The sequence below is a fragment of the Protopterus annectens genome, chromosome 2.part1 (genome assembly GCF_019279795.1).
Source record: "Protopterus annectens isolate FY-2018-M chromosome 2.part1, PAN1.0, whole genome shotgun sequence".
Classification (NCBI taxonomy): domain Eukaryota; kingdom Metazoa; phylum Chordata; order Ceratodontiformes; family Protopteridae; genus Protopterus; species Protopterus annectens.
The window spans coordinates 355583956-355599445 of NC_056729.1; the positions used below are offsets into that span (position 1 = coordinate 355583956).

The 15490-nt window shown below is 42.0% G+C and overlaps 1 protein-coding gene across 4 annotated transcripts in view; it reads right to left on the reverse strand.

Moving 5' to 3' along the window:
* The window catches only part of LAP3 (leucine aminopeptidase 3), a 528883-nt gene that overhangs the window by 351905 nt on the left and 161488 nt on the right, over positions 1-15490 (reverse strand). For all 4 annotated transcript variants that reach the window (XM_044062186.1, XM_044062189.1, XM_044062188.1 and 1 more), the window contains exon 4: positions 2412-2517. In XM_044062186.1, the coding sequence (XP_043918121.1) occupies positions 2412-2517 (106 nt within the window). The remainder of the gene's footprint in view (positions 1-2411; positions 2518-15490) is intronic.

Below are 15490 nucleotides of genomic sequence, written 5' to 3' on the forward strand. Positions count from 1 at the left end.
AAACACCAATTCCCAAACTCAACAGCCTTCCCTATATGGAAACTCCCACTCCCATTTGGTTAAGTACCGTCTGTTTTTCTTAACTAATAAAATGAGGTTCTGGCAAAATATGTACATCAAAAGGTTAAAGTGTGTAGACAAATGTCCCACACTTTCAGGGAGTTTATGTGCAATTCTTGTTCCACAAAACTTCAGGAACATGGGTTATATAATGTTCCAGAAGAGTACCACATTCCCCTCAGACAGATATTTGTTTAAAAGACAGTTCTTTTTTTTTTGGGGGGGGGGGGGGTCATCAAGCCACTGAGTGCTGGCAATAATTTGACACAAAGTCTGACAGGTTGGGGTGCACAATCAACAGTGGGTCCACTGCAAAACACTAGTGCCAGACAGCATCTGATGAATGATGCTAAAGTTTCCAGCAGATAAAGAACTGTATAAGCCTGCTCTCTGCAGTATCAAGAAACCTAGACAGTCAACCATATCAGATTCTGAGCTCAGACTTGTAGCAGAAAACTCCTGCCACAATATGAGCTCAGAACAGCTCCTATAGAGTAAATAACTATTTGTGCAAGTTGATGCTTAATTCATTTAATTAAGGAAGAGTTGTAGCTGAAAAAAGTTTGTTTTAACTCGGCCCACTAACCATGTTATCAAACAAAGTAGTAAAAAAATAAAGACTAGAGTCAAGGCAGGACCTAGAATAGGACTGAAGGCAGCTTTGAAGAGTGTCTGCTAGGAATCAGTAATCCAGTTATGGAAATGTCTGGATCTGCTGTTCTACGTGGCTGTTGCTACTGATTGGAAACACTGGGCAAAACCCAAGGAGAGGGGCCACTCTTTAAAAGATATGTGATACTACCGAGGCAAATAGCAAGGCCCTACTGTGTGCCTGGATGACTGTGATTTGTCACCAGGCCTTCATCAAAAAATCATCTGCCAACAAAAGGACAACGTCCTTTGTATGACTATCTTGAACTTAGCAAACTCTGCATCACAGTTGAAGGCACTTGGCTCTAGAATAATTCTATACCTGCAGCTGTTCAGGAAAAGGAAAGTGTTAAAATGACCCTGAAGGTATCCTCCAATGAAGTCAACATTCAACAGCTCCCTTCCTGAGGAACTGAAACTGTAACAACAATTCTACAGCAACAGTTGATCTTTTACAGGAGGTGCCACCTCCAGAAAGTGCCAAGCTTTGTGATAGCCCACATCTACTGGTTCTCAGTGAGCTTTTACTAAAATAACTTTATACTGGAGAAAAAAAAAACTTATTTGTGCAGTTTTCTCTGCACTCTAGAATCAAACTGATAAGAAACATTAGCTGTCAAGACCGCGGTGGTGGTACTGCGGTAGTGTTGTCGTCTCACAGTAAGACGCTGTCCGGTTCGATTCTCAGCTAGAGCATCTTCTGCGTGGAGACATGCGTGAATGGGCCTTCCTTCATTGAAGGTTGTGCGTCAGGGCTGGCAACTCGGCACGTAAAAATCAACTGCCAATCATTAGCGGACCGGAGTTCCGCTGTGGCGACTCCTAACCGGGAAAAAGCCGAAAGACACAACAACAACAACTGTTGAGCTGCCAAGTGGATTTAGGAGCCTCAAGTGTCAAGTGTGAGTGACTTGCCACATGGACCAGGGTTGTGAAGGTAGTCTGGGGCGTAACAGTCTTGGTCTGGCAATGCTGATGTTGCTTCTTGTGAAATTCCTCCAGCTGCCATAAAGCTGGAGCTAAAGCCAAGACAGCAAAATGGGTATTACTAAACCAAAAAAGGACACTGAACTGGGGGGGGGGGGACTATCTCTGTAAGGTATAGAACAATGAGAACATACAGTACATGAAGGACTGCCAATAATAATGGTGATTTTAAATAAATTGTTAAATCTCAGGCACTGACAGCAGCTGGGAATATCAAGGAAAGCTGCAACGCAGAAAACCCAAAGCTTGGTTTGAGTGTGGTTATGCCATTAGAAATTATACCTACAGTTAATAACTGGAGAACAAGACATTTTAATATGGAAAGTTTGACAAAGTAAATTTTATTACTGAAATATTACAGTTCAGAATGGTCAGTTAGTTTAATTCAGTGATGACCACATGGACACTTCATACATTTGGGAAGCACAGCCATAGACTTTTACATCTGCAATTCTATAATCACACAACAATTTCTTGTGAGGACTACAAAGATTGAGACACGTGTGTGTGTGTGTGTGTGTGTGTGTGTGTGTGTGTTTTGGGATACTGGTATTGGCAATAGGATCAAAGGCTCCCAGGAAAATATCTATCAAGACTTTCTTCATCTTGCACTGGCAAAATGTATTTTCTGGAGGGTCCACATAAGAAACCATCTCAAAGCAAACGCCTATGTTAAGATACCATAAAAAACAGGAATAAGAAGAGTTGCATACCTGAAACCGCTGTGCGAATATTTTCTTTGCCCTCATCCAAAAGCTCAAGACTGCACACTCCAGAGGATTTTTTGCCAAGGCCAACAACAGCAATGTTTGGAAAATCCTAAAGAAACATTCAGAATTTGCTTGTGATTTACTTAAGGCAGAAAACTGGTTTTATTTAGCAGTGACACTGCAAGGTAACTGTTAGGTGCACAGTTTTTTTCTTTTACAGCATACATCCATTTCTTGATTAAATGTTCTCATTCAAAATGGACCAAAATCTTGCTGGACAAACAGCTAAAGGAAACATGAATAAAATGTTTCTGAAACTTGCAAATGTAGACATGCATACAACCATGGTAAGTAGCAATAAGGTGCCAATATGTCCCTATGTGTGCCCTCAGCCTTTACAGGTTAATACAGAAATGTTTTTCAGCACCACTACGGACATATTCACTACCTTCTTTCATAATGACTTGTACATATTTTACACCAAAATGAAATAACTGTCAAGTTGTACTTCTGCTTGCTTTACTTGAAATGCACTTAAAAGCAATCCTTTTCCTTTGATGTGATATTTGATCATTTATTTATTTTGCCTTCTTTGACACACTACATTAAATTGCAATGAAAAATAAAATGCAGACAAGCAACTACCAAAGGAAAAGTATTTATAATGCAGGTCAAGGTTGTGGAAGTTAAATAATTCTACTGTCCACCACCACCATGCAGGTCATTCTTCAGTATCTATGACACTGGACAGGACTCAAATAATCTTAGTATACAATGCATACTTGACTGGCACTCAGACAAAGCTGACAATTCATATACAGTGTAGATTTGTGTGTTATGCAGTGCATTTAAACAGAATGATTTCATATGCAAATGAGTCACTAAATAAAATACTAAGGATGGGATGGGAAATCTTGCAGGATAAGGAAAAATATCAGCATATACAGTAAAGATGTAAAAGATCATGGCAAGACTGGGTAATGAAAAGCTGTAGCATATAAATCAGGGCAGGACACAGACGTATGCCAATAAGCAGTGTTTTTCACAAAAGGATTGCACACTCATGGTCCGATGGACTGGGAGATTATTTATTTATTGAAATTGGCTTACTGGGCAAACCAGGTTGGGTCATCAGTACCCATTTTAACAAATGCACAGGAAGAAATGCTCCAAATACAAGAATACGATTTAAATGAAAAACAGAGTTACAATAACAGGATAAAACTTTACAATACTGATGTGTCATTGGTACAAATCAATGTACAAACTAAAGAAGAGTTTAAATAAACAAAACAACAATGGGGAAAATACTTTGTAGGCACATATGTATTAAACAAGATGTTATAGTACAAGTTTGAAGGAAGTCCAGATGATATACAGAAATATGCATAATTATATACCCTGTGGGGATTAGAAAGTAGACATTTAGCAAGGTTCCGAAACCTGAAATATGACACAGTAGGAGGGGCAGACTATATAAATAGTGGAAATGTGCATTTTTAGGAGTAATACAGTAGGAAGGAGAGAGGTTAAGGAAGTACTGGGAGCTCATCCAGGAGTGGTACAGGAAAACAGATGAGACTTCTGTAAGAATTTATTTAGTGTGGCGTTGAGGGAACAATGATTTGGATTAGATCTGATGGGTAGGAGAATGCAGTTCCAGGTTTTGGCTACTGAGCAGGAGTATAGCTATGACCAGGAGATTTAAAAGGTTTGGGGATATTGAGGAGTACAGATCTACTTGGGTGGTAGCTATGGAGATCAGTGCTGAGGGGAGGGCATGTCAATGGTTTATAAACAATGTTATGAATGATAAGTGGTTGTAAGTAAGTTAGGTGAGGAGGAGTTAACTTTGACTATAGATGTCAAGGATTTGTTTACTTGTATTCCTAAACAAAAAGGCATGGAATACTTTGAAGAAATGTCATTTCTTGACTCTATTTTGACGCATGATGAGGTTACATTGGTATGTGAGTTGATGTCTATCATTTTGGACTATAACTATATATACTTTGAGGGGCAATATTACCAGCACATTTCCAGAGTGGCTATGGGAGCGGTATGCGCTCCGGTTCATGCAAACATAGTACTTTTAGGATGGGAACTTAATCATGTATTTAACAGTAGCTGGTGGGCTGAACACATTTTATTATATAATAGAGACCTGGATGATAATTTTATTTTATGGAAAGGGGAAAAGGACAATATCCCCTTTTTTATAGAATATTTAAATGAGACTACTCCCTTTCTTAAATTCACCTTTTCTTATGATGACCAAGAGTTATCTTACCTGGATACTTTAATTTCCCATACTTTACATGGTTTTAAGTCAAGGGTGTTTTGCAAAAGTACTTTTTGGAATTCCTACCTGCATTTTTCAAGTCATCACCCATTTTCACAAAAGAAAAGCATCAAAGGTCAAGCTATACATATTGCATGTATGACCTCGGAGTTGGACGTGTTAAAAAAAATTGTTATCTTAAGGGATATGTTTATTAAAAAAGGGTACCCTACAGACATGGTTGAGTCTATAGTAGATGGGGTTTACCATGAGTGGGGTAAGAAGTACAAACCACTCTTAGGGGCAGGACCTTCTTTACAAGCACACCTGGGTAAAACATTTCCTTCTTCTGGACCTGTAAATTATACACAAGCTTGTACGGTTCAACACAGTGTTTTATCTAAAGATATTAAAGGTATTTTACAAAGGAAATGGAGCATATTTAGGACTAACCAGGATATATACCATGTTGTGGGTGACCAACCTTTCTTTATTACTAAGGTAGGGATGAATTTAAAATAACTAGTGGAAATGCCCATTATACACAGAGAACATAACAATGGGAAAGGTACTAGGTGTTGTGGTCCACACTGTGGTTTTATTTTCAAGGAACCTAGTGTTACACTGAGTGACAAAATGAGAACTAATATTACTTTTAGAAATGGCAATTGTAATACTCAGAGAACAGTATATTTGGCATTATGTGATAACTGTCCAGGATATTACGTTGGAAAGACAGAAAGATCTTTAAAAACAAAGGATTCATGAGCATATGTATGAACTGAAAAGAAACTAATGCATTGTTCAGGCATTCCTTGGATTGTGAAAATTTTCATAGGTTCATACTAGGCTATCTGCCCAAGGGCATTTATAAGCCTAGCCAGAATTTTGTGGCTTTCGCAACACCTTTAGTTTGGAGGATACTATGCCCATTATTTTGCTGTGCCTCTGTCAAGCAGTGACACTGAGATAATCCCTGGGGTATATCTGCGATCTCCCATCCAATGGTCAAGATTTCTCTTGAACAAAGCCAGCGAGGTGCTCTGCCTCACATGTACCGGGATTTTGTTCCACAGCATAGGGAGTCTCTGGGTGATGAATCTGTCCCTCCAGCACGTCCTATTAATAACCATGTCAAGGTTTAAGTCTCCCGCCCTTGTAGTTCTGAGGGATCTAGATTTTTTGAGGTGAAGCATGTTCATCAATTCTGGGTTGGACATGGCCTTGTATGTCAGGCACAGGTCACCTCTGAGCAGACGGTAAGCGACTGAGTAGAGCTGAAGTTCCTTCAGTCGGGCAGCATAGGACATATTTTTGAGACCCTTTATCCTTTTGGTGAGGAACTTTTGGGGCCTTTCCAGTTGCTGCAGGTGTCGTGTCAGATACATTCCGAATGGGGCATTGTACTCAATCATTGGCCTGATGAGTGATGAGTACAGGGGACGATGACTTCCCTTGATCTAGATGTGAATCCCTTCATGATCAGGTGGGCAATGTAGAAGGTCTTCCTAACTACTTTGGCAACGTGAGTATCAAATGAAAGGTTACTGTCAACCTGGGTACCCAGATCCCTGATAACCTCTTCTGTGCTTAGTGGGTTGCCACCTATATGGTAGCTAGGGGTAACCTTGTTTTTCCTGAAGGGTATGACTATGCATTTTTTGGCGTTTAACTTTAGGCCATGGTTCTGGCACCAGTTTTCCGTTTCTATAAGACTCTTCTGAAGGATATCTGTGTCAGATGTGTTCTCAACTATGGCGCCCAGTTTGCAGTCATCTGCAAATTTTGTCAGCCATAATCCTCCTGTGTTTGCTTGTACTTCTGAAAAGTAGATGCCGAACAGGAGAGGGCCCAGGACTGAGCCCTGTGGGACACCACTTGTGACAGGCTTTGAGTCTGACATGGCGCCAGCAACTCTGACCCTGTGGGTTCTGTCACTTAGCCAATTTGCAACCCATCTTGTGACGTATGGGTTTACATTTAAGCTGATGAGTTTTTCAATGATACCTGAGTGGGGTATTGTGTCGAAAGCCTTTGCCAGGTCGAGGTAGGCTGTGTGGACTGCCTTTCCCTCATCAATGGCCTTGGTGACTGTTTCAAAAAAGTCAACCAGGTTTAAAAGGCATGATCTGCCCTTGACAAAGCCAAACTGGGTCGGATCCAAAGTCTGCAAGTCTCCTATGTCTTTATTTATGAGTTCCATTATGATCCTCTCCATAGCTTTGCAGATCAAGCTTGTCAAGCTGATGGGACGGTAATTTCCCGGGTCGGTGGAGGCACCTCCTTTGTGAAGTGGGACCACAGTTGCCGTACGCCACTCTTTAGGCACGTATCCTGAGGTGAGGCTAAGATTAAACAGCTGCCCTAACTGTGGGTTTAATTCCTCATTGAGTTCGTGGAGCACACATCCGGGGACACCATCTGGTCCCATGGATGCTGTGTGTTTTGCCTTGGAGAGCAGTTCTCACCTGAGCGTTAGAGATGTTTGGGGGCTATAATTCTGTGGTATAGATATCTCACCTTTTGGGGGGGAGAAGTTTGCACTGAACCTGTCAGCCAGTATGTTGGCAATGTCTGTAGGTTCAGTAATTTTTACATCATTTTGAACTAATTCTGAGCATATCTGGGAGTTTCCTCCCAGGTTTCTAACATAGCTAAAGAAAGCCTTATGATTGTCCTTTGAGTCCTTAGCGACTTTTCTCTCAAAATTTGCCTTGGATGATTTTATGAGAGATCTTAGTTTTTTACTTATAATGATCAAGTGTGTTTTCCCTTTTAAGGATTTTGCTCTGTCTTGTAGTAGCTTCCTCCTTTTGTTGTAGAGCTTGTTTATGGCTGGGGTCCACCAAACTGGACGCTTGCCTTTGGTACAAAGAGTCTTTGTTTTGTTTGGGATTGCCTGATCCATGCAGTCCTGTAGGTGCTGGTAGAAGGCATTTGTAAGTGATTCAGCGGCTTGAGTAATGGTTTCCGCAGTCTCGGGGGCCTTAAAAGAGACCACACTAGCCTTTAGAAGTGTGAAGTCGGCTTTTGAGAAGTTCTTCACTGTGGTCTTTTTTATCTCAGGTGGGGGCGGGATGTGGACTTCCAGTGAGATTAGTTTATGGTCTGATCTCACCAGTGAAGGGTATACTTCCGGTGTTGAACATTGTGACCCCATGTTCGTGATGATGAGATCTAGTATGTTATCTCCTCTTGTGGGGATGGTGACTAGTTGTTCCATGGCATTTGAGTTTATGAACTCTAGGAACCTTTGGGCTAGAGTGTTGGGGCTTGAGTAGTGATCCCAGTCTATATTCGGGTAGTTGAAATCACCTAGTATGATGGTGTTTGGAGATACATTTATCCCCTCCAGTGTTTTCAGGAAAGCTATGTGAGGTTCCTGAGATTGAGAGGGTGGCCTGTAACATGCTACAAATTGCAGAGCAGTCTTGCCTATGGTTAATTGCACCTGGATGGTCTCCGATGATGCATCGTGCGTTGCCACCAACCTAGAGGTGTGGGTGTTCTTGATGAATATAGACACCCCCCCTCCTTTCTTGGTGTTGTCCGGATTTTGGGGCCAGAACGCATGATATGAGGTAAAGCCTGATAGTGCCGGGGTGCTCTCGGGAGCCTTGAACCAGGTCTCAGTCACAGCACAGACATCGATGTTCTCCATACTGAGAAGGGCCTCGAGTGCGTGCATCTTGAGGTTTAGACTTCTGGCATTGAGCAGCATTACCCTTAGTTTTTTTCCTTTTTTGTGTTCTAGGGTGGTAGGTTTAGAATTTGAGCCTTGCCTAAAAAAGGCACTATGGGGGTGGCAAGAGCCTTTGCCAATATCCGGAAGCCCAGGGGTGACAGGTGCAAGCCGTCCCTTGCGAAGCAGCGTGGCTTGTCCAGCATGTCATCCCAGGCAGACAGACATTGGATCCCCTTTGAATGACACCAGAGTTTAAGCCAATTATTAAAGCTGATCATCTTATCTCTGTATTGTGGCATCATTCTTGGTGAAGGTAGGATGCTGCTCAAGGTCAGGGTCATACCTGCCTGGGCTACATAATCAGAGAGCTCCTCTATGTCTCTTTTCATGTAGTCCAAGGAGGTACGTCTCAGGTCGTTCACACCAGCATGGACAATGACAGAGTCGTACTTGTACCTGCTGTTGAGAGACCTCAGTGCTTGCGTTATGTGGCAGATTCTAGCGCCCGACAGGCAGCTTACTGTGACCTTTTCCTTGTTCAATCTGGTGAGCGGGATGTCAGTGTGTCTGACTATGGAGTCACCAATGACGAGTGTGTCTGGCATTGTGTTTGGCCTTAAGGGCTGTGACTGTTTGGCACACTGACTATGTGGTCTATGTGTTGCATGTGTTGTGTCCTGAGGTGGCAGTTGTTTGGGTGTCTGCTTTGGTGGCCTCTGCTGTTTTGGTAGATTTTTGATCAGAGCCTCAGAATATGTCTTTGTGTATTTATGTGTATGATTTGAAGTTGTGATAGTACTATGTGAGACTGGGTTTGTGGTGTGTGTGGTTACCTTCTCCTCCTGTCTGGTCTTACCAGTCCTATGTTGAGAGAGCTCAGCCTCCAGTTTGGCTGTATAGTTGCATCTCTCGCATGTATTTGTGTTTTGTGGGAGAAGGAGAGGGTTGTCCGTGTACATGAGACAATTGTAACATTGCCTCAATATTCCCAGATTCACCAGCTGAGCAGGAGAGGACACTAGCAACTGATCCCTCGACATGCTAGAAGGAATAGACAAGGACTTTAAAAGACTCCGGGGGATGTGGGTGATCGAATGGGGTTTTTGGCTGGTGGGGTACTATGTATAATAAAAGTGCTATATCAAGTAAAAAAGTACTTTAGGAGCAGTGCTAGGCTTTACAGATAGAGAATATTCTACTTAGGAATCAAGTAGAGCTGAGCTTTTTAGATATAGAATACGCTGGTTAGATCAGCAGTACAGTTCAGGGAAGGCTGTTTTAAGGGAAAATTTGAAGAGTGGACTTTAGGCAGCCCGAATAGTTTAACCTTGATTAACTGCCGCTGCTCTTGTGTGCTCCTGTGGCAACTCCGCGCTAAAGCGTGCTTTATAGCAGGGGGCTGGAAAAAACAGGAAATTACCCAAAATGTCCAATGAATTACCAGTTGCTGTCTCTAACCACTCCTCTGAGGACAAACAGGCAGCTCAGTACTCCCCACTCTCACTGGTGAGTAAAGAAACTTCCCTCTGGCCACACAAGAAAATGGAGGAACACAGGAACCAAATACAAAGCCCAGGGATCAGCAAAATCTGATCACTGGAACAACTAGCTAGGAAAGTTAGGAAAGCAGAAGTATTTTTGTTTTTTTTAGTTTTTTTACACACACACAGACAGAAAATACAGTAAATGCTTGGTTTTTCGACTAAATGCTATCAAAGGCTAGTACACTTGAGTGCATTAGCCTGTTGGTTAACTTATAAGCAAAACTTAAGCGAAGAAGTGCAGTCAACAAATTAAGCTCAGAAAAACAGAGAAAACAGGTAATATAACAATAATAAAGAGGATTGTAAGTTGGTGAGTATAGGAGATCCATGCAGGAGTGAGGGTAAGGGGTCTCTATTAATTTATTTTAATTATTTAAGTTTGATGATCTGGGAAGTCCACTGGGCCAAGAAAAGCCTGTTTTCAGTGGAGGCCCAGGGAGAAAAGCTCCACAATAATTTGCAAGTTACATTTCACATGTTACAAAAGGACAGTTCATACAGCTAATTAAACATTTACATACAAGCTCCATGATATCTGCAATTGGCTTGTCACAATGTCACAAAAATGAAGAGACATAATTCAACACAGAAATTTCAACATTTACATAAAGTGAATATTTTTGTTATAAACTCAATTGTAGGTTTTAGCAAGAGTGATTTTAATGGATTTATTTAGGAGAGCATTCCTAGCTTTTGGTGTCTTTTTATGTTGTTTTGAACATGAAGATCAAAAGAACATTTTATTTTTTTTTCTTTTTCCTTTGTTTAGAGTTTTTGGAACGAATAAGAGGTTTGATTTTCTTTGGGTTACGCAGAAGTTGGGCACAAACAAACCACATCTTTAGTGAATTGAATACTTCTTGTGTGACCTGCTGGAGGTGAAGTAGGTTATTAGAGGAGCATATAAGCGTAGAGTCATCTGCATACTGAACGAGAGAAGCTTGACAGATATATGTGTAATCAGCGTTGGCAAAAATGCTAAAGAGTAGGTGACCACAAATGGAGCCTTGAGGAACACCCGTTTTGTTGGCTAGGCAGGGAAAGAGAAAGCATTGCCATTTTACACACTAATGTAACTATAGAACTAGACTGTGGAAGGTGACAATCCAGTATTGGTTAGTTGCTGCAGGAGTTTTGGATGAGAAACATTATGGAATGCCTTAACAGATATAGGAATAAGAATGAGACATAGCTTTATATTTACAGTGTTAAAGGAGGACAGTAAGACAGAGGTTGTGCTTGGGGAGGGGGGGTCAGAAACCATGGTGAGTTGGGGATAGTAGTCGACTGTGAAGAAGCTATTGGACAGGTTGTTTCTGGATACCTTTTTCAAGGATTTTGCAGAGAGGGGAAGTATTGCAGTGGGTCTGAAGTCTGAAATTTCAAAAGAATTACCACTTTTGTGAAGGGGATGACATGGGATTATTTTCAGAGGGAGGAAACAAATGCTTCCTGTATAAATCTGTTAAGAATTGGGATATTTACAGGGTAAGCAATAGCCTCCGCTACTATTTTAAGGTAGTATACTCTGGTGGTAGGTTATCAGTGAAGACAGAGCAGGACTTGAGCTTAAGGTTCATTTTTTTTTTTAAATAGCTGCAGTAAGGAGGAAGATATTGCAAGAGTAGGTTGCCTGTTATCAGTGTGAACAGAAGTTGAGACTGCCTGTAAGGATTGTTAGTGGGGGGGGGGTTATAGTGTGTTGTGATCGAGGTGGTGGTAGTAAGAATAAAACAGAAAGGTATATGAGATGAAGTGCCAGAAGTTGAGATTGTAATTGTTGTTAGAGTGGCAACATGATCAGTAACTTAAGTATTGCAAATGGCTATAGTTTGCAGGGGCAGCTATTGAAAGAAGGGTTGGGCTCTTTATTTGAACCAGGATTTAGTAGAGTTAACTGAGGATCAGAATTTTTGGGGATTATAGCTATGGTTGGTTTGCAGGTATGAGTGGTAGTGTTTTTTTTTTTTTTTGCCATTTTACCTGTTTTTTGACCGGTTACAAAGTTGCATAAAATGTGTAGGTGTTTACGGTTTTTAAGCTTTTGCCTTTCATTACAGGCTTTGCCTTTGAAAGCCGTGGGAAACGTCTGGATTTGACTCTCTTCTTATGTAGACAGGCAAGGGTATATAGAGTGATTAGAAATGTTGCATTAAAACTTTAGACAGCCTCATCTAATGGGAGCATTTTTAGTGTTGACTAGTTTTTTCATTTTAATAATTAATTGAATTTTGGATGGCTTGACTTTAAATTCTTGTGTTTTGACTTGATGGGTGAGAAGTCTACATGTGAAAGCAGGTAAGTGGTCACTGTGGGAGTCAGGGAGTGTACCTGTACAGGTAACATTATGAGCATTAGAAACCATTATCCAGTCAAGGATGGTACCTTCATCATCGGTTTTATTTAGAACTGATAAGTGGAATCTACTAATTGCAGGTGATTCATGGACCATTTTCAGTCATGACCCAGGAGGTAAGACAGGAATAGTGTCAGTGTTGGGCAGCAGTGGTGGTGCAGCGGTTGGTGTTGTCGCCCAACAGCAAGAGCTTCTCCGGTTAAATTCTTAGCTAGGGTGCCTTCTGTGTGGAGTCTGCATGTCCTCCCTGCGGTCATGGGGGCTTCCTCCTCATGCTTGGGTTTCCACCCACATTCCAAAGACATGCCGTAGGTGAACTGGACACTCTAAACTGGCCATAGGTGTGAAGAGTGGCATGGATGAACCACCGTGGCATGGCTAGCCACCTGACGGTGTAAACCTCGACTTGAGAGGATTGTCACTGCTGAAGAAGTGACACCCTGACCCCATGTGCAAAATGAGAAAAAGGGGTTGAGGATGGATGGATGTGTGCCAGACGTCTGTGTAATTAACTGATGTTGATGATTCTGGGACTCTCAGGAGCGGAGGATGTGGGAAAGTACAGTTGTGTAAAATGTTACCATAACAGTAGATGTCCTTTCCTTCACTGTTGCAGGACTCTTCACTTATGGGATTCCCTGCCATGGGTAGCCTGTTGTCCAGCCACTATACCAAAGCCTAATGTTGCTTTGCACTGAATGCTCCTCAGGTAGTGTAGAGCATAAAGGTGACGTCCGGACATACCATCCTCATAACTGATTGCCCCATTAGAAACACCACTTTAAGGAAACCCAGAAGGTAACCAGTACATCCAGGAAGGAAAAAGACTGGGGGAGGAAGAAGGGAGGGAGAGTGAACACTGCAACACTGAAGGAAAGGACATCTACTGTTATGGTAAGATCTTACACAACTGTAATATGTACTTCCATTCACTGGTTGCACTACTCTTCGCTTATGGGAGGGAGCCAAAGCTCAAGAAGAAACTTGTGAGCAGGAAGAAGCAGTAGAGCCCTCTAAGAATCCATGAAGAATGGTCCTTGCAAAACCAGCTCTAGCTCTGCAGATACCATCCAACTTGTACTGCTTGGTAAAAGCATGCACAGAAGTCCAGGTAGCTGATTCAAGAACAGAATTCGTTATCAACCCCTTGAAAAAAGCACTAGAAGCTACAGCTCTAGTAGAATGAGCCTCAACAGAAGAAGGAAGGCTCTCACCATGAAAGGTACAAATAAAGATATAGCCTTTGAAATCCAAGAAGAAATAGTTTGCTTGTATACAGTTAATCCTACGAACCTAGGATGAAAAGAAACAAAAAAAAAATGATCAGATTTTCTAATAGCCTTAGTCTTTATCCAAATAAAGCCTTAGTCTTATCCAAAAAAATCCGAGTTGTCTACGCAAACAGAAAGTATGCAACACCCTCTCACTGTCAGATTGCAGAGAGGGGCAAAAAGCAGGCAAATTAATAGACTTAAGTGATAACTCATTAACCACCTTAGGCATAAAAGAAGGAACAGTATGCAAGGACACCCTGTCCTTAAGAAATATCAAAAAAGGAGGACAAGCCATAAGGGCTTGAAGCTCAGACACCCATCTGGCGTAAGGGCCAACAAAAGAATGGTCTTCCAAGAAAAATACTGCAAGGAAGCTGAAGCAGCAGGCTCAAAAGGAGCCAGAGTAAACTTCTCCAAAAACAAAATTAAGATACCAGGGATGAGTAACAGGTTTCCTCAGCGGTCTCATATGAAGGACACCTTTAAGGAACTGTTTAGCCTCAAACCTAGAAGCCAAGGGAGGATATAAAGGCAGACAAGCAGTGACAGCTGACAAGTGGGCCTTAACAGAAGAACAGGCCAAACCAGCACTGAACAACTCACACAAATAAGAGAGAAACAGAAGAACATCCACAGTAAGTGGGTCCAGGTAACGACAGAGACACCGAACAGAAAACCACTTCCATTTGGATAAATAGGATTTCCTAGCAGTGGCCTTCCTTGCCACATGCAGGACCCTCAGCACGTCCACAGAAAAAAGGTGTCTGTGTGGAATCAAAATCCTATCACCCACAGTGTCAGCTGAAGAGTGGACAGATGGGGATTAATGAGAAATCCCTTGTCTTGTGTATGTCCATCCTGTGAGGTAACTTGCGATAACTGCCCTTGGCTAAATGCAGAAGAAGAAGAGGGAATCAATACTGTTGTGGCCAAAAAGAGAGTCACCAACAAGATTTTGGGAGCATCCTGTTGAATTCTGAACAGGACTTTTCTAATAAGAGGAAGGGAAAGGAATGTATAAAGAAACATCCCCTTCCAAGAAAAAGACAGGGAGTCCACCTTCCACACCAGAGGACATGGGACTCTGGCACAAAACAGAGGAAGTTGTTTGCTCAGAGGGGAGGCAAATGGATCTACTTGAGGAGTACCCCACTGGTGGACAATGTCCAGAAACACATCCTTGTGAAGCATCCATTCGTGGGATTGAGATAAGGTCCTGCTCAGAGTATCTGCCACAATGTTTTGACCTGAAGGGATGTACACTGCCTGAAGAGCCACTTGAAACTGGACATCAGATCCCATACCAGGAATGCCAACCAGCAAAGAAGGCAAGATCTTTTTCCTCCCTGTTTGTTTATAAATTACATCACTATGGTATTTGTCTGTAAATACCTTTTGAGGTACTGGGGAGAAAAAAATGAGGATGGAAAGCCTGAAAAGCCAGCAGAAGAGCTCTCGTCTTTAACACTGATGTGCTCCTTCTGATGAAGAGGCGACCACAACCCCTGTACCTTCAGGGAGCCAAACGCCTCTCCCCATCCTATGTCTGAACAGTTCCGGAGAGGGAAGAGGGGAATGAAAAGGGAGCCCTGGATTTACAAACAACTGCTGGATCCACCAATGAAGTTCCTTCTCGAGACAAGGAAGGACAAGAACTACAAACTGTAGAGGATGTGCACGTTGAAGCCAAAATGACTTCAGAAACTTTCTCATGTGGAGTTTGGCCAGAGGGAGCACAGGAATGGTGGATGCCATGAAACCCACAGCTCTTAGAAACTCCCTGGCTGTAATGGAAGCCCAAGGAAGAAAGGTGGAGATGAGAGCTAAGGCCTTTGGAGGAGGCAGGGATGCCAGTTTAGACACCATCTGAATCTTGCAACCCAGAAAAACATGATCCTGAGAAAGAGTCAGAAGACTTTTTGAAGTTTATTGCGAACCCCAG